The sequence below is a fragment of the Chrysemys picta genome, chromosome 14 (genome assembly GCF_011386835.1).
Source record: "Chrysemys picta bellii isolate R12L10 chromosome 14, ASM1138683v2, whole genome shotgun sequence".
NCBI classification, from domain to species: Eukaryota; Metazoa; Chordata; order Testudines; family Emydidae; genus Chrysemys; species Chrysemys picta.
In genome coordinates, this window is record NC_088804.1 from 11,009,109 (window position 1) to 11,031,591 (window position 22,483).

At 39.1% G+C, this 22,483-nt stretch overlaps 1 protein-coding gene across 7 annotated transcripts in view; it reads right to left on the bottom strand.

Moving 5' to 3' along the window:
- Positions 1–22,483, bottom strand: part of DNAAF1 (dynein axonemal assembly factor 1) — a 31,401-nt gene that overhangs the window by 7,412 nt on the left and 1,506 nt on the right. The window contains exons 2-10 of one of the 7 annotated variants that reach the window (XM_065566981.1): positions 18,034–18,183; positions 14,410–14,544; positions 13,760–13,895; positions 10,219–10,310; positions 6,386–6,607; positions 5,447–5,613; positions 4,260–4,381; positions 2,316–2,530; positions 677–934 (exon numbers count right to left, since the gene is read on the bottom strand). In XM_065566981.1, coding sequence (XP_065423053.1) covers positions 677–934; positions 2,316–2,530; positions 4,260–4,381; positions 5,447–5,613; positions 6,386–6,607; positions 10,219–10,310; positions 13,760–13,895; positions 14,410–14,544; positions 18,034–18,175 — 1,489 coding nt within the window. In that variant the 5' untranslated portion in view covers positions 18,176–18,183. Of the gene's footprint in view, positions 1–676; positions 935–2,315; positions 2,531–4,259; positions 4,382–5,446; positions 5,614–6,385; positions 6,608–10,218; positions 10,311–11,386; positions 11,413–13,759; positions 13,899–14,409; positions 14,545–18,033; positions 18,317–22,483 lie in introns of those variants that run through there. The other 6 variants (XM_008166906.4, XM_065566980.1, XM_065566979.1 and 3 more) reach the window with 6 other exon arrangements.

A 22,483-nucleotide genomic window follows, 5' to 3' on the forward strand; every position in this document is an offset into this window, starting at 1 on the left:
AAAATATTTAGTCAGTTATTTGTCTGTTAAGTCCCTAATTGAGGTCTGTCTCCCTCCTGATATTCAAAGCTATCACTGATCTAAATTCATCTTATCTCCAGTCTCTAGCCTTGTCTACACTAAGGAAATTTGGATTTTTCTGCATTCATGAAACTCAATGTGTTAGAAAATATAAGGATATGTCTAACTTGCAGAATTAGGTCCAAAGTACATGAGAAATTTTTAAGATTAGGAAAGTGTGATTAGACCCAACATGATGAATTTTTTCTTCCATTATATATTTCCAAAGGTTTGTACCCAAGCCAGCTGTAGCTCACCGTTCTGTCTTTACATCGTACCAGTGAACTCCTTTGAATTATATAAGTTGATTTTTGCATTTTGAAAGGAAGAAATTGAAATGTAGGTCAATGTAATTGTTTCACTTATAAAGGCATCAAAGCATCAGCCCCCCCCAACCTTTTAAAAAACTTTATTGGTGTTTAATGCCATGTTACCCAAAACTCCATTTTCCTCAGTTACATACTGTGGAAAGATGCTAAGCCAAGTTCCTCATTCTTACATCCCAGGCAACCCCAATGAATTCAATCAGGTCACTGGGGATGTATATCAGCCAAAAGTTTGGCTCATCATCTGTTTCTCTTTTCACTTCTGTGTGTCTCTTTACAGTGTACATTACCTTCTTCATTAGTACTGAAATTTGGGCATTTGTGAGAATTAGCTTCTTGCCCATCCTTCTGAATGTTACCGGTAACGTTAGTATGCAGGCTATCCAGATCTTCTTTACTTGATGTTTCAGCTAAAACTTCATCATGGGCCTCCATGCTTTCATTTACAAATTTCTTAATCTTCTGAGTTTCTGTCTCTTCAGAAGCATTTGAAATCCCTGAAGTATTGTTACTCACATCGCTGCTGTAACTTGTGGGTGGAACCTCTCCTAAAGCAGTAGGAAAGTTGATAAAAGTAAAACAGTAGAACAAGTTCTTGCAGGGTGAGAGTATTCAGGCTATAATATATGGTCTTCACTCTTAGCTCTCAAACACACACCAAAAAGCTCTTTTGTATTTGGTCTGTCATTCAGGAATCAATATCCCTCAGGTGGCTATAGACATGTTGTGCAAGTGGTTTGCCCATCTGTCAGTGCCCAGTCAAAAGACCTGATCCAGGAAAAGCATTTAAGCCACTGCTTAACTTTAAGTATTTGAATTTAAGCAATGATTTCAAAAGGATTACTTATGCACCTGAAATTACATGGTTCAGCATTTTTCTGGATAAGAGCCAAAGAGGGAGCTCCTTACATAAATTCCATAACTCTCTGAGATCTCATCTATTTGTTGCAAAACTCCCTTTAATCTCTAAAATTTTAATCAGTGGGTAGATCCCTGAAATATGCTTTGTAGTCAAACCTCTGGCTACACTTGGTTTGTGGGTGGTGTTTTGGCCATCTTGCAACCTATTTGCTGTTACCCAAAGTCTCAGCTGGGAAGTTTTACTATTCATACACTGGTTATGTTAAGTAATGTGGAAGGAGACTCCATGGTGTAGAGATGGCAGAAAGTGAAGTGAGTTGTTAAAATCATCCACACACAGCTTGCATAATAGTGACTGCTGGTAACTTACAGGCTCCAGTCCTGACTGTCAATTAATATAGTAGAGAATGATAGCTGAGACATGGGACAGAAAACTGTGTTTGTTTGTTTTTAAAGATCCTTTTTACCTTAATGTATTTGGAAACCTTTGGGAATATTGATTTCTTTTAAAATATCAATATATGGGGAAAATAACTGCTTGATTCCTTCTAAAATCACTTTCTAGATCAGTTGTATGCAGTGTTTGTTGTAGCCGTGTCAGTCCCAGGATATTAGAGATACAAGGTGGGTCAGGTAATATCTTGTATTGGACTTTGGGTTTTGGTACTCTTTGAATGCCTTTCCCAGACCTGTGTAACTCAAAAGCTTCTCTCTCTCACCAACTGGAGCTAGTTCAATAAAAGATATTACCTAATCCACCTTGTCTTTCTCCATCAGTGTAAGATATCATCTTTATTATTGCAGCATCAGGGCTGCATTAAATCCTCTAAGCTATAGTCAACTTGTCAAATTCTGTTCTCATTTTCTACAGACATATATTGTTGTAACTCCACTGAAGTCAGTAGAGTTACTCTGGATGTACACTCTTGAAAATAAGAAGAGAATTTGTGCACTGATCATTGCTTGATAAAAAGTAATGTCAAAGTAAGGTAATATTAGACAGTTAGAACTTCAATTAGACTTAAAGCAGAGAGAAACAGGAGCTTTATCCAAAAGCTTATCACAAACCTTCCTGGGCCTCTGTTGTGCCTCTATTTTCACACTTTCTAAGTATCTCTCTTTCTTCCTTTTCCCTTTGTCTTTTCTTCTCTTCAGCTTTTCGCCTGATCGCTGTTAGCGCATCAATGCTGTCTTGGATCTTCTTTCTCTCTCTGGTCTCCCATTTTTCCCTTTCACTCTTCTCTGCTTCACGCCCGCCCATGGCCCAGGCTTCTGCACAGGCTCTAATGACAAAAGGCAAGACCACTGTAACACAGTTTTGTAAATACTAGTGGCACAGTGTGTTCATGATGAAAGGGAGCCTTCAAATATGTATTTGCAAGGGAAGAAAAGTTACTGAGCAGATGAGCATCAGAAAAAATGCTTCCCTGAGCAGCAAGGACTGCTATGTAAGGTACAGATATTTTGTAGGTGAAACAGAACAGATAAGGAACACAAGTTTGTAAAGGCTAGTGATTACAACAACCGAGTTTGCATCTTTTGTTAGTAAAATCTGTAAAATTGTGTATAGGAATATACCACATTCTGAGGAAGATATTTTGTTTCCTTATATTAAGAATTTGGAATGCAGAACTCTTAACTGTAAGATACTAGTATACACAAGGCCACTATCCCCACTTATGACCTATGGTCATAAGAACATAAGACTGGCCATACTGGTTCAGACCAAAGATCCATCTAGCCCTGGATCCTGTCTTCCAACAGTGGCCAATGCCAGGTGCTTCAGAGGGAATGAACAGAACAGGCAATCAAAGAGTGATCCATCTCCTGTCTTCCACTCCCAGCTTTTAGCAAACAGAGGCTAGGGACACTCAGAGCATGGGGTTGCATTCCTGTCCATCGTGGCTAATAGCCTATCCTCCATGAACTCTAGTTCTTTTTTCAACCCTGTTATGGTTTTGGCCTTCACAACATCCCCTGGCAATGAGTTCCACAGGTTGACTGCATTGTATGAAGTACTTCCCTTTGTCTGTTTTAAACCCGCTGGCTATTGATTTCATTGGATGACCCCTAGTTCTTGTGTTATGTGAAAAACTAAATAACACTTCCTTATTCACTTTCTCCACACCAGTCACAATTTTATAGACCTCTGTCATATCTCCTTGGTCATCTCTTTCCCAAGCTGAACAGTCCTAGTCTTTTTAATCTCTTCATACAAAAGCTGTTCCATACCCCTAATAATTTTTGTTGCCCTTTTCTGTATCTTTTCCAATTCCAACATATCTTTTTTGAGATGGAGCGACCAGAACAGCACACAGTATTTAAGGTGTGGACATACCGTGGATTTATATAGTGGCATTATGATATTTACTGTCTTATTATCTATCCTTTTCTTAATGGTTCCTAACATTATGTTTGCTTTTTTTGACTACTGCTGCATATTGAGCGGATGTTTTCAGAGAACTATCCACAAGAACTCCAAGATCTCTTTCTTGACGGTTAAGAGCTAATTTAGACCTCATCATTTTGCACATGTAGTTGAGATTATATTTTCCAATGTGCATTACTTATCAACACTGAATTTCATCTGCCATTTTGTTACCCAGTCACTCAGTTTTGTGAAATCCCTTTGTAACTCTTCACAGTCTGCTTTTGACTTAACTATCTTGAGTAATTTTTTATCATTTGTAAATTTTGGCACCTCACTGATTACCCCTTTTTCCAGATCATTTATGGATATGTTGAACAGCACTGGTCCGAGTACAGACTCCTGGGAGACTCCACTATTTACCTCTTTCCATTCTGAAAACTGACCATTATTCCTACCCTTGGATTTCTGCCTTTTAACCAGTTACTCATAAACAAGAGGACCTTCCCTCTTATCCTGTGACTCCTTACTTTGGTCACATTCTTCTTCTCCACGCATGACAAAAATATTGATTAAAAATGGAATGTGTGATCATTAGTATTTAATCTGCATTGCTATGTAAAGAAGACTTCACTATTTCTCACCTGTCCTTTGGAAAAACTGGCCTATCATCCAGGTATGTTAACTGTTTTAGTCGAATTGTAAGTGTCCTTCTATAATTAGGAATTTTCTTAATCACTTCATTTCCCATCAAATTCAGCACACGCTATAAAAGCAAGGTACATAGTTTTTTTAAAAAGAGGTAAAAATTAACTTCTGATAGGCACTTTCTCTATAATCTGTGAACCTAGGAGGCTTCAAAAAAAAATGAGTGATATACCCCAGCATGCAAACAACACGGGGAAAACCTCCAATCATGGACAAAGTTGCATTAATAATATTTGATTTTTTTTAAACTGCTACAGTAGTATTTGCTGATAACCACAGACCTAATCTTACTAATTTCCTATTCAATCTAGCTATCTCCAAACAGTTTTTTGATAGTTAAGATTCAGTTTAAATTACAGTATAAAAATTATTTTCCATCTCATCAGGGCTATCTTTGTTTTTACAAAGAAAACAAACTTGCACGTACAATACAGAGAAAAAAATGTCCATGAGACTAGAGTAGGTAGCATTAAGATTACAATAAGGGTCTTTGACAACAATTTGGAGCTTTTCTAACTGTACAATACTTAGTTTTTCCCCCTAGAATTCAAATAATCTATGGAACTTCTTTTAAAAGTTCAGGGGAAGAATCAGAGAAAATATTTAGAGACTATAACAAATCAATGGCGCTGGGTGAATTTTGGGGGGAAAATACTTTATTTGCTGAAACATGCAGCTTCAGGTTGACTGAAACTGTTTACGAATTCAGGTTGAATTTAGTGAACAGTTTCAGCTGGGGAAAAAATATTCCAAAGAAGTTGAAATGTTTTATTTTGAATTTTAGCTAGGTTTAACTAAAAAAAAAAAAAAAAAAAGCGGGGGAGGGGGAAAGCTGTGTGTTTAAAAATAACCAAAAACACCTGATGTCTAAATGTATCATTTTGGGGCAAAACATTTTGTTCAACCCAAAACGATATGTTACTTTTTCAGTGAGCCAAAAATTCAATTATTTGCCCAGTGCTACTAACCATATACTTTATCTCTAGAGCACCTTCTTCTAATGAAGATGAAGTTCTACTATTATTGTGTATTGGGTTCTCTCTGATAAGACAATTTAACGAGGCTATTGTCTCTAACTCATGTAGGTGAACATATACAAAATCCTCATGTATATTTTGCTTACCAAATCAGGCATGGTCTCCAGGATATTTAGAATATTTGGATCATCTAACTTGTTGTGAGAAAGGTCAAGGACACAGATAGTTGGGCACTCCTGCAAGTGCTGTATGTCTTCCACTGTTTGTAACTTATTGTGAGCAATCTGCAGAGTGTGCAGAACTCTCAGACAAGCTGTTGGACAATAACAATATAATGAAAGGAAAATTAATTCACAGCCTTCTGTGCAAGGAGAGTTTTCTGGACAGAGTAAAAAACTGCTGCTTTAAATATCATGACTATTTTTCACGTTGTGAATGTTTCATATATATTTGATGTCTGGCAATGTATTTCCAAGCCTTCCCCCCCCCCACACCATTTCTGTTTCTTTATCACAAAGCCTAGAATGCCTGAATTTGTTTTAAATGCATATTTATCTTTTGAACTAGTCAATTACACAGAAGCAAGAGCTACTATTTCAAGTTACATCTAAAACACACAAGTGGTGGTGCCTAGAAATCCCTCTTTATCATGTCAAGTGTAGCTACCTCAACATGGCATAAATTCCTTTGTAGTCAGGAAAGATTTGGCTATCATGTCCTTGGCCACTAGAGCACATCCGACTTAAAAAACAAATGAAAAAGTGCTAGATAAAGAGGAATGAAACCAAAGGATTCAGTAGGTATTCCAAGGTAAGGAATAACTTTATATAAATTGTTCAAGTCATCACTGTAAGTAACTGTAAAACCTGTTCTTTTGATCAATTAACCCCTCCAAAATTTAAATTTTAAACACATAGGTTTGACTTTCCATCTAAAAGCCTCCCTGAAATTGCTTCTGCACTTTTTGCAATATTTTAACCCAATAAAACCCCCCCCTGCAAAATATGATCACTAGTCATTAGTAAGTTGATGCATGGAAAAATGAATACAACATAAATGAAACACACTACACTAGAAATACTTACAGAGGTTTTCAATGATCTTGATATAATTGTTACTGAGGTTGAGCGAATCCAGCTTTTGCAGGGGTTCCAGGTTTTCAATTTTATTAATTAAATTGAGGTGCAAGTACAGGCAGCGCAACTCTGTCTGAGCCTCCAGGTTCTCAATTTTTGTTAAACCATTGCATTCAAGCCATAGACACTTTAATCCTGTATACTCTTCAAGATTCTCAAGGCGGTCAAATCCTGCAGAAAACAGGGTTTAAATAAGAAAAGATTGGCTGAAAATGAGTATAGAGAAAAATTAAGCAATGATGCTGATATAAACTGTGATCCATGACAGTGAGGGTATAGCTTTTACATAGTAAAATTGTGAATTGACATAGTAATCAATAGTTCTGTGTTAAACCACAGTGTCCCTAGTGAGTGAGTCTGTCACCTGTGAAGCTACAGTTTTAAAATCAGCGGGGTGAGAGTTACCCTGAGAAATTTTCTTGCGTCTGGAGACTCCCTAGGAGCACACACAGAATGAATACAATGGCCACAAACACAGTCACAAGTAAGGAATTTTGTCCATATTATAAGTTTCACTAAGCAGATAATCAATGTTACAATCACCAACACATATACAAAACCTGAAAGAGCCCATGCAATACCCAGCACGGTATTCGGTACACATACGACCATTAGATTTACAGCTAAAACAGGTGTTAGAAAGGAAAAATTGGCATCTTATTGAAATTAGTAATATGGATCAAGCAAAGCAAACATTGAACAAATTATTAGATGGAACAGATGCAGTATTAACCACCCCTGTAGGGAGGGAAGGGATGGATTGTTGTCCAAAGTATCCTCACTACATTATTTTTGCCTTATGTTATAGGGGAGGAAAGATTAGGACTTTAAGCGAAGAAATGCCCAGAGACCAGCCTGGTTCAGTCCAACCTGTTTCTATCCCTCTTCAAGCCACAGTTAATCCAGTAGCAGTGTCCATAGCCACAGTAGAGGAGAGTATTTATGAAGATAAGCATAGCATAAAACCATATCAAGTACCAGAACCTTCGTATGTTTCTGTACATCACCAACAGCCTGTAGAAACAGTGTATCAATCCCCCGAGCTTCCATATGAAGAAACTACTAGCCCTTAATTATACATATACAAGTTTTAAGTTATATTTGTAGTGAATTATAGTGCTTGCTTCGTATTGATATATAATTCAATGCGTGATGGGTTTCTTATTTTTCCATAATATTCATCCCATCAAAGAAGGAGGCTTGTAGTCAATTAGTGTATTTAATAATTTATTAGAAGATTTATTGTTGTGGTTGTTTTCCCAAACAGAGTGCCGGGGGGAGGGCGGCGAGCCCTGCCGGGGCTTTGCTCTCCCCAGCGGCCAGAGTGCCGGGGGGAGGGCGGCGAGCCCGCCGCGGCTCCGCTCTCCCCAGCGGCCAGAGTGCCGGGGGGAGGGCGGCGAGCCCTGCTGGGGCTCCGCTCTCCCCAGCGGCCAGAGTGCCGGGGGGAGGGCGGCGAGCCCTGCCGGAGCTCCGCTCTCCCCAGCGGCCAGAGTGCCGGGGGGAGGGCGGCGAGCCCGCCGCGGCTCCGCTCTCCCCGGCGGCAAGCCAGCCGGGGCTCCGCGTTCCCCGGTGGCCAGAGTGGGAGGGCGGCAAGCCCTTCCGGAGCTCCGCTCTCCCCAGCGGCCAGAGTGCCGGGGGGGGGTGGGGGCTCTCCCCGGCGGCCGGAGTCGGAGCGCCGCACCACCCCCCTTCAGGTGCCGCCCCAAGCACAAGATTGGTGACTGTTAGTCACAACAATAAATCTCTATGAAATGATTAAATAAACTAATTGCTACAAGTGTAATTAGCCACTGGAACAATTTATCAAAGGTTGTAGTGGATTCTCATTATTGGCAATTTTAAAATCAAGATTAGAATCAAACAAACAGGAATTAATTCAGGGAAGTCCTATGGCCTTTGTTACACAGGAGGTCAGACTAGATGATCACAGTGTTTTTTTCTGGCTTTGGAATCTATGAACTGCTCCCATTGAAGTCAATGACAAAACTCCCAGTGACTTCAAGAATCAGGCCCATCAAAAAGGAAGCTTAAAGATTTACAAAGGTGATGATTTTAAATGTCAAAGAAAATATGTTGGCATAATGGCACAAACAGTGCCACTAAATGGGAGATGGGCTCTCTGGAGACTAGCATGTCATATATATATAACCACTTTTAAGCTGTTATGGAAAGGCTAGCTATACCACATAAAAATGTCCTTAAAGACAACAAAGGGCACCATTCACATTAGCTCTAGGAACTCTTTTTTCCCTTTATTAATACTAGAATGCAGAAAGTGAAGTATCCACATTTGGATATTGTTCACTAATAACAAAACTGAACGCAATGTGCTTACATTTTTTTTCTGGGCATTCTTTATGCATCAGTACATAGGCTCCTGTAGCTGAAAAACAGTCTTTTTCTAAAAGAACATTTAAGAAGGAATAAGGTACATTTTTGCTCATGAGATATTCAGGACCAATATTTTAAACCAAGTCTTTAGAAGTGAGAAGCTAGTGTTTTGAGTCAATGTGCCACCTAGATCCCACCTTAATTTATAGTAACTTTTGTTTTTCATGAATATTGTTGGTCACAGTTCAGAAGTTAAAAGTACATTTAAAAGAGTAAGATTCAAATTTAGATTAACTGGGTGTCTGGTTAGATTAACTCAGGGGTCGGCAACCTTTCAGAAGTGGTGTGCCAAGTCTTCATTTATTCACTCTAATTTAAGGTTTCGCGTGCCAGTAATACATTTTAATGTTTTTAGAAGGTCTCTTTCTATAAGTCTATAATATATAACTAAACTATTGTTGTATGTAAAGTAAATAAGGTTTTTAAAATGTTTAAGAAGCTTCATTTAAAATTAAATTAAAATGCAGAGCCCCCCCGGACCAGTGGCCAGGACCCAGGCAGTGTGAGTGTCACTGAAAATCAGCTCACGTGCCGCCTTCGGGATGCGTGCCATAGGTTGCCTACCCTGGTTAACAAGTTGTCTGTAGCAACATCACAACTGTCAAACCAGAACATATCAGTACTCCCTCAGTTCCAGTATCTTGCCTCCAATACTGGCATGTTTCAAAATAAGTTGAAAACATTCCAAAAAGGCACCGAGGCAACAGTGATTCTCTGCTGTCTGTGAGCTGAGGGGTGAAAACATGATCTTTTATCATAACAGAAAAAATTGCTTTCTAACCCCACAGAAAGTCGTATAACCTTAACCATGAGGCATAATAACCCTAGTATTTTTGGCCTATCTAGCCAGCTCATGTAGCTACATATGCTGGGTTTTTTTCATATATGTATATAAACTCGCTCTCAAAATTCCACAAAAGCCATAAATCTGATTGATTTCAGCTGATGATGAATATCACAGCTGACTAAACAGTGTGTAAAGAAGAGTATTTCCTTACGTCAATTTTAAATTTGTTGTCTTTAAATGAAGAATCACATAACTGGCTGATACACAAGTGCCACAAAATTAAACAGAGTTGTCGCTGAATCCGCTAGCCTTGGTCATTAGAATCTTATCCTGCACTACGTTGAACATCCTCAGCTCCCGGTGAATTTAATGGAAGCTGGAAGATCTTCCAGGATCAGGCCTTAACACTGATGCTGAAGTACTTTTGTACATTGCTATTGACTCAGCTTCACCCCTAATTAAATTTCCCCATCAAATTAAATTATATTTCTAATACAATTTTCAGATACCTTCCCTCAATGAACCTTATTCAGATCCCCTGCTATCTTGCTAGTTAGAACAATAATTCTGAAATGTGATGTGTGTGTGTGTGTGTGGGGCTTACCTTTATAATGTAAATATAGTGTGTCATTCAAACATGGGGTCATGTATAATTTTTGCTGTTTGCAGATGTCTCGCAGGAGCTTTTTCGTCATTCTAAAATATTAACAGGAAGCATGAACAAGTTAAAAAACCTTTAAATTATAAAACACATTCTGGAAGTTTGAATATCTGCCTGACTTCAAATAGCTGAACAATCTGCTTCTTCAATGACATGTAACTCATTAGCGGCTTTACCCTTTCAGAACATTACTCAGAGTTCAGAACATTACTCAGAGTAATCATATAGTAGTTATTTTAGAACTGCTTTCCATTTCTGCTTGTTTAGAGTGCAGATGTTTTGCTTATCATTTTCTATGCTGCTAAAAAAAGAAAACAAACAAGAAATTACATAGGCTATTAATATTTCCTCATGAATTTAATTAGCTAAGCAACCACATGATCTTTTTGTTAGAACTTCTTTTTTTCTTCCTCTACCCACCCCTTAATTTTTTGTTTCCATTTGTTGTGTCTTCTTGTTACTTAGCCCCTGAATCTATTACTAGCAGGCAGACCCCAGTGTTCATGTACAGCCCCATTGAAGTAAATAAGGCTCTACATGGGCACAGTGATCTACCCATATGGAGTCCCACATGCAGGATCAGTGCCCCTGTCTCTTTTAGTAATCTGTCTATCACCTAACACATGTTGGGTATTATCAAAAACAGAACTGTTTTAATATGTAAGCTTTTAAACTTATATAATTAACATATATAGAATATACAGTAACTCCTCACTTAAAGTGGTCCCTGTTAATGTTGTTTCGTTGTTACGTTGCTGATCAATTAGGGAACATGCTGGTTTAAAGTTGTGCAATGCTCCCTTCTAAGTCATTTGGCAGCCGCCTGCTTGCAGGAAGAGCAGCCTGTAGCAGCTAGCTGGTGGGGGCTTGTAACCAGGATGGACCGGCAGCCTCCACCATCAGCTCCCCCTATCAGCTTCCCGCTCCCCTAAATTCCCTATGCTGCAGCCGCCCAGCAGATTGCCGACAGTTCAGCTGTCCCTCACCCTACTGCCATGTGCTGCTCCTGCCCTCTGCCTTGGAGCTGCTCCCAAAGACTCCTGCTTGCTGTGCAGGGGGAGAAGGGGAGGGCTAATGTCAGGGTGTCCCTCTGCTCCTGTACCCCGCTTACCCCTTCTCCATATAGAGCAGGGCGGGGACACGGACGGAGGGAGAGAGAGAGAGAGAGAGCGCGCGCTTGGGGCAGCAGCTGCCCTCTCAACTTCCTGATCCAATTAAAAAGACAATGAACTTAAGAGTGAGTCAGCTTACTTAAAGGGGCAGTGTGCATCTCTCTCTCTCTCCCACACACAAGGTGTGTGTCTGTCTGTCTCTGTCTGCTATGCTGTCTCCCCTCCCCCGTGTTTGTGTTGCCTTGTGTGAGAGGCTACATTAACAACAATGTGTTAACCCTTGAGGGTTCAGCCAAGTGCTAGTTCATCATTTAGCAGCAAGGTATTCCCTGGGAAATATCCCTCCCTCCCTCTTCCACCCTCTAACTTCACCACCTCAACCAAGCTTCACGATCATCATAGCTGTGAACAGTATTAAAGTGTTTGTTTAAAACATACTGTGTGTATATCTATATAATATATAGTTTTTTGTCTGGTGAAAAAAATTTCCCTGGAACCTAACCCCCCATTTACATTAATTCTTATGGGGAAACTGGATTCACTTAACATCATTTCACTTAGTCGCGTTTTTCAGGAACATAACTACAACGTTAAGTGAAGAGTTACTGTATTTGAAACAAGCTGAAAATAATTGTGTCTTTGAGGAGACTTGATTTTACTAAAATAAACCTGTCTAAAAGGTTAAAAGATAATTAGTAGTTTATTATTTAGTAATTTATCCCTACATACAGTACAAACTTGTATCTAGTTTTGTTGTGATTAGTTTATAACAAGTATTAGATATTACAAAATTATATTTCAGGGTTACTGCTCTATATTCCTGTTGTTAATACAAAAACCGCATAGGTTGAACCTTAAAGCCCCAGTCCTGCAAAGACTTAAGCATGTGCTTAACTTTATACATTGAATGGCACTACTCAGTTGCTTAAATTTTTGCAGGATTGGGGCTTAAAATGGTAAGATATTCTTGGCAGGAAGGCAGGCCCAAACTAACACAGTAAAGCTGAGGAAAACTGGTAGAATCAGGACCTTAAGAAATGAAACTGCATTTAGAGTTTTACTTATTACACTGGAATAATTCTATATTTCTGAGAAACAAACAGTTCTGACACAATTGACTGGTCACTTGAATTCATGATGCAATAGAAAATGTGGGCAACTGTCAGAATGTATAAACATCATGGGGCTGAAATACTCCCAGAAGGTCTGAAGATTCAATAAGAACTGAAGGGGTTTATAAACATTGAGCAAAACCTCTACATCTAGATCATTCTTTAGTGTTAGTAGACAATACAAACTGTTTTATGCATGACAGATCATAGTGTTTTGTTTTACCTATCTGTAACATTTCACTGCTTTTCGGTATGAATCTACACTATTTGAAGCCCTTGAATTAAATTCTTGGCACCTCCAGGCAATGTATAGGCTCATAATAAAATATGCTACTTCCTTTGGAAACACAACTAATCTCACTATATACAGCATATGTTCCCTTCCAATATTTTTCATATGAATTTAGTTCTTCTGAAACGTGTTGGCTGGTAACCCAAGGGACTGAAATTCTGTATACATCTACAGCCTGATCCACATCCTGATGAAGTCAGTTGGACTCTTTCCCTTGACTTTAAAAAACGCTGCAGAACAGGAGCTAACAGAAATGCAATGTTCCCCATATTATCTCCCACCAACACGTTAACAACTGTAATTCATATATCATGTCCATTTAGTAATTGGCCTGCCCGCTGAAACTTTCAACAAGGTTACCAATTAGTACTAGTTATAGTGGCAGATTTTGTGAAGTGCACATCTGTCCGCAGGAGGGAAATGGACTGAGAAAACTAGCCCATTTCACATTTGCCACTGCATAAACTTCAAATGGTAAAAATCTATACTAACTCAGGACAGATTTGAACCAGAATCCTTAGAGAAAAAGAAAAGATTTACATCCCACCCCTTTGAGTCACCTACTACGTTTCCTTTGTTAAAATTTTTCTCTGAATTTGAAATATTCATACTCAGGTTGCTAAACAGTGTATTGTCTGAAGTGGTACTGAGAAAGGGTCCAATCCTACAGACAAAGCTTCCATTAAGTTTGCACAATTGTCCCTGAAGCCATTAAATAACCCTTCATGGTGTATTCAAAATGAAATTTGCTACTACGGATATCAAAAAGCAGTATGAATTTCGTAAAATGTCAAGGACAATTTCTGATTTCTTGATTGGCATCAGGTTCATCTTATATACTATTTTGCTGCATCATTTAAGATAACCACAGACAGCAAGATCTTGGCTCTACTCAAGTCAATGGCAAAACTTCCATTGGCTTCAATGAAACCACAGTTTCACTCATTAATAACTTTAAAATAAATTACCGAAGGCAACCTTTGTTTTCTTCTGCCTTGTGACTGGATGAATCGGTCACTGGTTTATGATCACCACTTGACTGCTGCTCATTATGTTGATATGTTTTGGACACAGTGTATACGGTTTTCTCTTCAGATTTAGTATCTTCTTGTTTTATGTAAGAAAAAATATTGCCATATAACAGTATGAATGTGAAATTTACATTGTTTACTTTCTAAAGAGAAATATTAATTTTTAAAAACTCCATTTCCATAAAAATGTTCAAGTAAAAGCAGTCTGTCCCAAAAAACATTTAACTTTTTTTTAATTAAAGAAAATTGCAGCTTTTTTAGAAGCAGTAGCTATTAATCACAGACTAAGAATATTCCAATATTTTATTTATTGCTTACCTCTAGATAAGCTTGAAGTGAGCTTTGATATGGTAGTATCTATGACTCCAAAAATGAATGGTAACAATGGGAGCATTAGTATCAGAGCTCTTGTAGTTTCTTGTTGCAGTGATATATAATTGTTGCATATTACAGTTATCCTCTTAATTACTGGTGATTTGGTATTAGTATAGGACTGCCAACCGTGCATGTAAAGAAACTAAAATAATAGTACATCCATATTATTACAGGGCACCTTCGTTGTTAGTGTAGCTTTTCCATACAATTACCTGTTTTTACAGCTATCATGGTATCTCCAGTACTGTAATCATTCAAAATCTCTTCTGACCTCCTTTGTACAGTCACATCATCTTTGATTCCCTCTTCAGCCTCTGGCTCTACATCTTGTGATTGGGACTGTAGTTCTGCCATTTAGAGAGAAAGAAATAAACAAGATGGCCTCAGCAAATATATAAATATACAGAGCTAAATCAGACTTTCAGTTACACCAGTTGGGAGTTCATGGAAGCTGTCTGATTATAACTAAGGGCAGAATTAATTCCATAGTAAAAATTGGAAGGTCATTAAGCAGGGTGGATTTGATTTAAATCAAATTTGTTAAAATTGTTTTTAACTAAAATAGTTAAATGAACTACTTAAAAATTAAATCGACTATGTCAGCTAGGTCAACATGAGAAACTTAAAATATTGACTTCTGCAGCTAACTCAGTCATTTTCACCTTCATTTTCCTGTTTGTTCATAATCTGAAAAAGAAAAACAAGCTTTCCTGCTTTTTCAGGTCCCAAACAATTTCTCAATTTGGAATGAATTAGTCCAAAGGAAGAAAATGTTTTTTCTACACCGGCAGAAGAAGCTACTGCTGTTAAAAGTGAGATTATCACTTCAACAATCTCTGTATCCAAGTGCTTAAGTGACTTCCACCAGTTCACTGGTGTGACTTTCTTTAAAACATCATCAGCAAAGATATATTTCTTGAATGGTTCACCCTTGGCTCTGAAGTTTAATATAGTTGGCATTACGGAGAGATGATTGCTGGATGTCCATGTCATAGCCAACTCCTCTTCTTCAGCAGTTAAGGTTTGACCCTGGTACCGAGTATTGAGAATATCTGCAAGAAAATGAGCTGGAGATAGTGCTTGTCCCATTCATTTTTTTAATGCTTGTAATTTAACTCTGTCATTGCATATTTCTCTTTTTAAGATCTCACTCAGTTCCTTCCAAATTTCAACAGCGTCAGCAATAAAACATTTCCTTGCATTTTGTTCAAGGTACAGAAATAGGCTTCAGGGTACTCAGCATGTGTTCAACGTTTCTCTTAAGCCCAATGTTGAGAACTTTGGCTGTGACAGTGCCATCTATTTTTCACGATTTTGTTCACAAACTGTCATCAGATTAGGCCAGTTCTTGATATAGTGCTCAAAACAGTCCACTACTGAGTTCCATTGCACGTCTTGTGGGAGAGTTAGCTTGGTTCCTCCCATCTTTTTCAGAGCAGCTGCTGCAAAGTGGTTGTTACATAAATATTTTGCAATTTCAACAATATTAGCCTTTATTTCTGGAACACTGAAGTCTTTGGCTAGGAGATGCATCAAATGAGCACTGCAACCGTATGTTATTAGCTTGGGACTCTCGTCACTATCTTCTAAATAATGTCTCCTCATCTTGGATACATTTGCAGCATTGTCTGTGACCAAGCTGTGTACTAGACATTTGAATTTTTTTCACAGTTTGTTATAGCTTTTACTGCTACTTCTTGTAAGTATTCTGCTGTGTGTGGATTTCCTGATGTATCAATTGTTTCTGTAAGGAAGACATTCCCTTCTTCTGTTGTCACACAAGCACATACAACAGGATCATTGTGGACATTGCTCCACCCATCAAGACACAGGTTAACAATTGTACCCTCTAGACATTTTGCACACTACTCAGTTTCTCTTTCATACACTTTATCCATCAATTTGCCTGCAACATCTGCTCTGTTGGGTGGACTGTATCCTGGTTTTAATGACTGAACCATGTTAATGAAGTGTGGGTTTTCAATCATACGGAAAGGAGAGTTTGTTGCATAAACAAACCGGGCAATTTTTTCATCAATAACCTCTTTTTCTAATCTGCTGGTTCTTATCACAAACTTATCTATGGTTGTTTCTGGATGATAGAGATTTTTTTTTCTTTTTGCTACAGGTGATATACTGTGGCTGTGTGACATACATGATGTGACTGAAACACTATCATTGGCAGATAACTCTGAAACTATAGAAAATGATGGTGATCTTGAAGGTGGATAGTCTTCAGAATCCTATATGTTGAGGATGGATTCTCCTAAACAAAATAAATAACAACACAGTTATTTAATTATTATTACCATACTGTTCATTTAATATTACTCATTGCATTCACTGCCACTCAGTACTACTTTAAAGGTGAAATTGTAAAAGGAAGATCTGCCTATTTCAGCTATTTTTTTTTTTTATCACAACTGCATCTAAAATGATAGTACCATAGCATAACAACTATATTTTTTGCTCAAACATGAGAATTCAAGAATAGTCCAGAAGGAAGACAGGCAGTCCTTAAGAAAGAAGAATGAAATAAAAAAGTTTACCAACCTGAAGATCCTGCATGTTTCAGACATGTTCCTTTCATCATCTTCAACACAGCTTCCTCCTGAGAAGGAACACTTCTCATGATATTGTTTCAATTGAGCAACCAGGCCTTGCATTTCTCTTTGTTGCACTTGTTTGCATTTTGCACGCATGCCTGTCTTACCCACAGGTAGATGAAGTTCATTAAAATATTCCCAAACTGGGTCTCTTTTACGGTCTGCTGCCATTATAGGTTTTCCCTTTTAGTGAGAGAATGGTATGGTAGATCTCAAATCAATGAAGGCTACACTCAGAAAAACCTCAAGCCTTCTGGAATATGCTGCTCAAACAGTTTTACTTTTGTTTGTGCTGCCTGTCCCTCCCTTCTCACATTTATCTCCAGACTTCTTCTCCTTGTCCAGATCTATTCCGCCCCCAACAATCTTCTATTCATTGAACTTTTTGAAACTTTGCACTTTTAGAGAGAGATAAGGGATTGACTCTGTGTACACAAATTTGCAGAGGGACAGTAGGTTTGAGGTCTGTTATTTCTCACCTCTGTATATTATTTATTTATTTTAAAACATTTTTGCCGTTAACAAGCATGTTATCTCTGGAGACACAAATTCACAATTTGAGATCTGCAAAACTAAGCATCTCTGATGGTATCTTCTAGACTGAGCACTGAGTCCCATTGGGTAAATAGAAAGATTAACCTAAATAATCTATACAGAAGCTCCTGGAACTCCATAAGATTGGGTCCCTAATCCATGAACTATTGGAACTCATTTACAAAACTTTTCTTAAACATTACATGAATATATTGTCTCATACTATAGAATTAGAATTTATAATCCCTATCCCATGAAGAGAGATCTTTGAGCTATAAGGTATCTTAATTAAAAATATCTTTAGATAGTTTTTTTCCTCAAAAAGCATTTTATCAAAAAAATCCGATTTAAATACAAAAAATCCGATTTTTTTTAAATCATTGATTTTTATCCACCCTGTCATTAAGGTTCCTATTCTGGCCTTATTTAGGGCAAAACTCACTGAGTTCAGTGGGAGCAGGAACAAGCTCATATTGGATCATATTTTGATCCCAATTACACTAGCATAACAGAGCAGGATATAGCCTAATGCAAGCTGTATCTATGTGAGTAAGGGCAGGACTGGACATTAAGAGTTCAATTGGTAAAATATCACCTACTTAAGAAAACAAAAATTAAGTAGCCACATGATCACTAAATTCATACTAGCAGAAAACACTATGGTCAAGTGTTAATGTAGCTTTTCCTTTCAATTACCTGTTTTTACAAGACTATTTTCATTGTTTGTCTGGATATCTCCATTTCTGCAATCACTTGGAGACTCTTCTGACATATCTTGCTCATTAACATCCTCTTTGATTCCCTTCTCTGGACCAGTCTCTCCATATGGTGGTCGCATTTTAAGCTCTGCCATTTAGATGGATGACAAGTTAGGGTATGACCTATTAGCCAATCCTATTACTTTTACTCATACAAAATTTCCAATGGCTTCAATGGGAGTATTGCGTGAGTAAGGACCAAAACTCCAGTCCTGCAGCTGGATTGGTGTGGGCAGACATTTGCGCCTGTGACTTTGTGGGCAGGAAGGTACAATCACAGGGACCTGATTGCAGAATTGAGACCTAAACCAAGCCTGAAAAAACATATTGTGAAAAAAAATGCATTATTTGCAAAATCTTTCCTGAAAACCATCCTGATGTGTTTTTTGAGAGAAGGATGAAAAAGAGCAAGCACTAAAACAGAGTAAATAAGCAAGGATTAAACCAAACAAAAAGTTAAACAAACACAGTAGTCACATAAGATCATGGTAAGGTTATATTTAAAAAAAACAGAACTCCCACGCCTATCAACATAAATACTATCAAACTATCAAATTGTGTGCCTGTCAGCACCCTGGTCACTTCATGCTAGATAGAGCCCTTAGGCTCAGCCCAGAGAAAAGGGCAGAGCATAAATTGTGCCACGCCAAAAGGAGCACAGGAAAGAATTGTGCCTCCAGGAGACATAATTCCTCTCTTGCCCTAAGAGGAAGTAAGTTTCTTCAACCCTTTTCAGGATGTTATTTACTGCCCCTTATGTACTTGAGTGGCTACTCTGGCTGGGGAATAACCAAAGTCTCCTCCCACTTCTCTGTCCCTCTCCAACTTTCCCCTGGACCACTTGCTTGCTGGAGGGATTACTGGATGAACAGCCTTTACTCTCCCCTCACCATACTCCCAGGGCCAGAGCAACAAGGTGAGTTGCTAGGAACTCAGTCACATGGGGAAGTAAGAGGGTGGAATCTTACTCCTCTGTGTATCTGAGTAAATGCCAGGGACAATTTAACCCATTGCTTGTATGTGGATCCTTTCCCCCACTCTCTTTCTTTATCTTTTATCATTTTAGATTGTAAACTCTTTGGTGCAGGTCCATATCTTCCTTTAAATCTGCAGAATGCATAGCAAAATGGTGGCAGTGGGCATTACCACAGTATAATATTAAATAACAAATGTCAGGCCAGGTTCATTTTGACTTCTTGATCAAATCTGGGCTGAATTATAGTTCTTAGATATGGTGATGAGTGCTGTATGAAACAGACAGTGGTGATATGAAGCTTGAAAACCATACAAAGCTCTGAGCTTGTAACGTTTCTCCAGTATCAGAAGACGTGAACTACTATAGGTCCGAGTCCTGCATAGAGGCTGTTGGGTCATTTTGAACATGAAATTAATATTCTTATTTATTTCTAATAGCAGCTGGGCTAGGCTGGGCTTGTCATATGAATCTCACCCACACTAACCTACTACTTGCCCCTGTCTCAAGGGGTGTCCCTCACAGATCCCCTACTCTGTGAGGGTTCCATCTATCTCCCTTCCTTGTGGGGTTGTCATAACTATAAAGGGAAGGGTAACAGCCCTCCTGTGTACAGTACTATAAAATCCCTCCTGGTCAGAGACTCCACAATCCTTTTACCTGTAAAGAGTTAAGAAGCTCAGGTAACCTGGCGGACACCTGACCCAAAGGACCAATAAGGGGACAAGATACTTTCAAATCTTGGTGGGAGGAAGGCTTTTGTTTGTGCTCTTTGTTTTGGAGGTTGTTCGCTCTTGGGACTGAGAGGGACCAGACATCCATCCAGGCTCTCCAAATCTTTCTGAACAAGTCTCTCATATTTCCAACTTGTAAGTAAACAGCCAGGCAAGGCGTGTTAGTTTTTATCTTTGTTTTCTCAACTTGTAAATGTACCTTTTTGCTAGAGTGTTTATCTCTGTTTGCTGTAACTTTGAACCTAAGGCTAGAGGGGATTCCTCTGGGCTCTTTAAGTTTGATTACCCTTTAAAATTATTTTCCCTCCTGATTTTACAGAGATGATTTTTACCTTTTTCTTTAATTAAAAGCCTTCTTTTTAAGACCCTGATTGATTTTTACCTTGTTTTTAGATCCAAGGAGGTTGGATCTTGATCCACCAGGAGTTGGTGGGAGAAAGGAGGGGGATGGTTAATTTCTCCTTGTTTTAAGATCCAAGGGGTTTGGATCTGTATTCACCAGGGAATTGGTGAAGAGTATCTCAAGGCTACCCAGGGAAGGGAATTAGCATTTTGGGAATGGTGGCAGCGGACCAGATCTAAGCTGGTAGTTAAGCTTAGAAGTTTTCATGCAGGCCCCCACATTTGTACCCTAAAGTTCAAAGTGGGGAAGCAGCCTTGACAGGGGTGTATCACCTAACCTCCCATATGAGGTGTCAAACAAATTCCAAACCCTGTGGGTGGGGGTACCAAACCTTCCTTCCTATATGGAGGTATCACATGAACAGCTTTCATCCACACATGGGGGTGTCATCATGGGCAGATTTGGGGTGGGGCAAGGCAGCCTGAGTGTGCAATATAACGAGTTCTGCAGAGGAGACAGGAGACTGCTCCCAGCTTGTGCCCCTGAAGCAGGGAGTCAGAATTTTGTTTATAAACATATTGATTATCAGGGGATTAAGGTAAGAAAGGGCTGTTAGGATGTTTCCTAAAGTTAAATGATCTCTTCCAAGCTCGGTGAACTGCAAAAAGTAAGTAGTCTAAATGATAGAAAGTAATTGTAGATTTTTCTACAGTTGTTTCAATTGTTGTATTCAAGAGGTAGTAACAAAATTACTAATATCTTTCTTTGAGAAGATAACTGATTTTTTAGACAAAAGAAATGCAGTAGATATAATCTACCTGGATGTCAGTAAGGCATCTGATACAGTTCCACATGGGAAATTATTAATTAAACTGGAGAAGATCGGGATTAATATGAGAACTGAAAGGTGGATACAGAACTGATTAAAGGGGAGACTGCAATAGGTCATACTGAAAGGTGAACTGTTAGAATGCAAGGAGGTTACTAGTGGAGTTCCTCATTTAACATTTTTATTACTGACCTCAGCATAAAAAGTGGACATGTGTTAATAAAGTCTGCAAATGACACAAAGTTGGGAGGTATTGCCAGTATGGAGGAGGACCGGAATATCATACAAGAAGATTTGGATGACCTTGTAAACTGGAGTAATAGAAATAGGATGAAATTTAATAGTGCAAAGTGCAAGGTCATGCATTTAGGGACTAACAACAAGAATTTTTGCTATAAGCTGGGGACTTATCAGTTGGAAATGACAGAGGAAGAGAAAGACCTTGGTATATTGGTTGATCACAGGATGACTATGAGCTATCAATGTGATGCAGCCATGAAAAAGGCCAACACGGTCCTGGGGTGCACCAGACGAGGTATTTCCAGTAGAGAAAGGGAAGTGTTAGTCCCATTATACAAGGCACTGGTGATATCTCATCTGGAGAAGTGTGTGCAGTTCTGGTCTCCCATGTTTAAGAAAGATGAATTCAAATTGGTTGCCGAGAAGGGCTACTAGGATGATCTGAGGAATGGAAAACCTATCTTATGAGAGGAAACTCAGAGAGCTTGGCTTGTTTAGTCTAACAAAAAGAAGGCTGAGGGGAGAGATGATTTGCTTTCTATAAATACATCAGAGGGATAAATACCAGGGAGGGAGAGGAGTTCTTTAAGTTAAGCACCAATTTGGACCCCAGAACAAATGGATATAAACTGGACAGCAACAAGTTTAGGCTTGAAATTAGGCGAAGGTTTGTAACCATTAGAGAAGTGAAGTTTTGGACCAGCTTCCCAAGGGAGCAGTGGGAGCAAAAAACCTGACTTCAAAACTGAGCTTGATAACTTTATAGAGAGGATGGCATGACCAGCTCTATGTTTTTTGCCGCCCCAAGCACAGCAGTCAGGCAGCCTTCAGCGGCATGCCTGCAGGCAGTCCATGGTCATGCGGATTCAGCAGCGTTTCTGTGGGCGATCTGCCGGTCTCGCGGCTTCGGCATACCCGCCGCCAAATTGCTGCCGAAACTGCGGGACCGGTGGACCTCCCGCAAACACGCCGCCGAAGGCTGCCTGACTACCGCCCTCACAGCCACCGGCAGGCCGCCCCCGCGGTTTGCCGTCCCAGGCACGCACTTGCTGCGCTGGTGCCTGGAGCTGCCCCTGGGTGTGACAGGACTGCCTACAATGGCATGTGGCCCATCATTGACGGCCTGTAGCAAAACTCCCCAACAGATAGAGACAAGACACTAGATGGGGAGGGCTCTGAGTTACTAGAGAATTCTTTCCCAGGTATCTTCTTGGTGGGTCTTGTCCATTTTCTCAGGATCTAACTGATCACTTTATTTGGGGTCAGGAA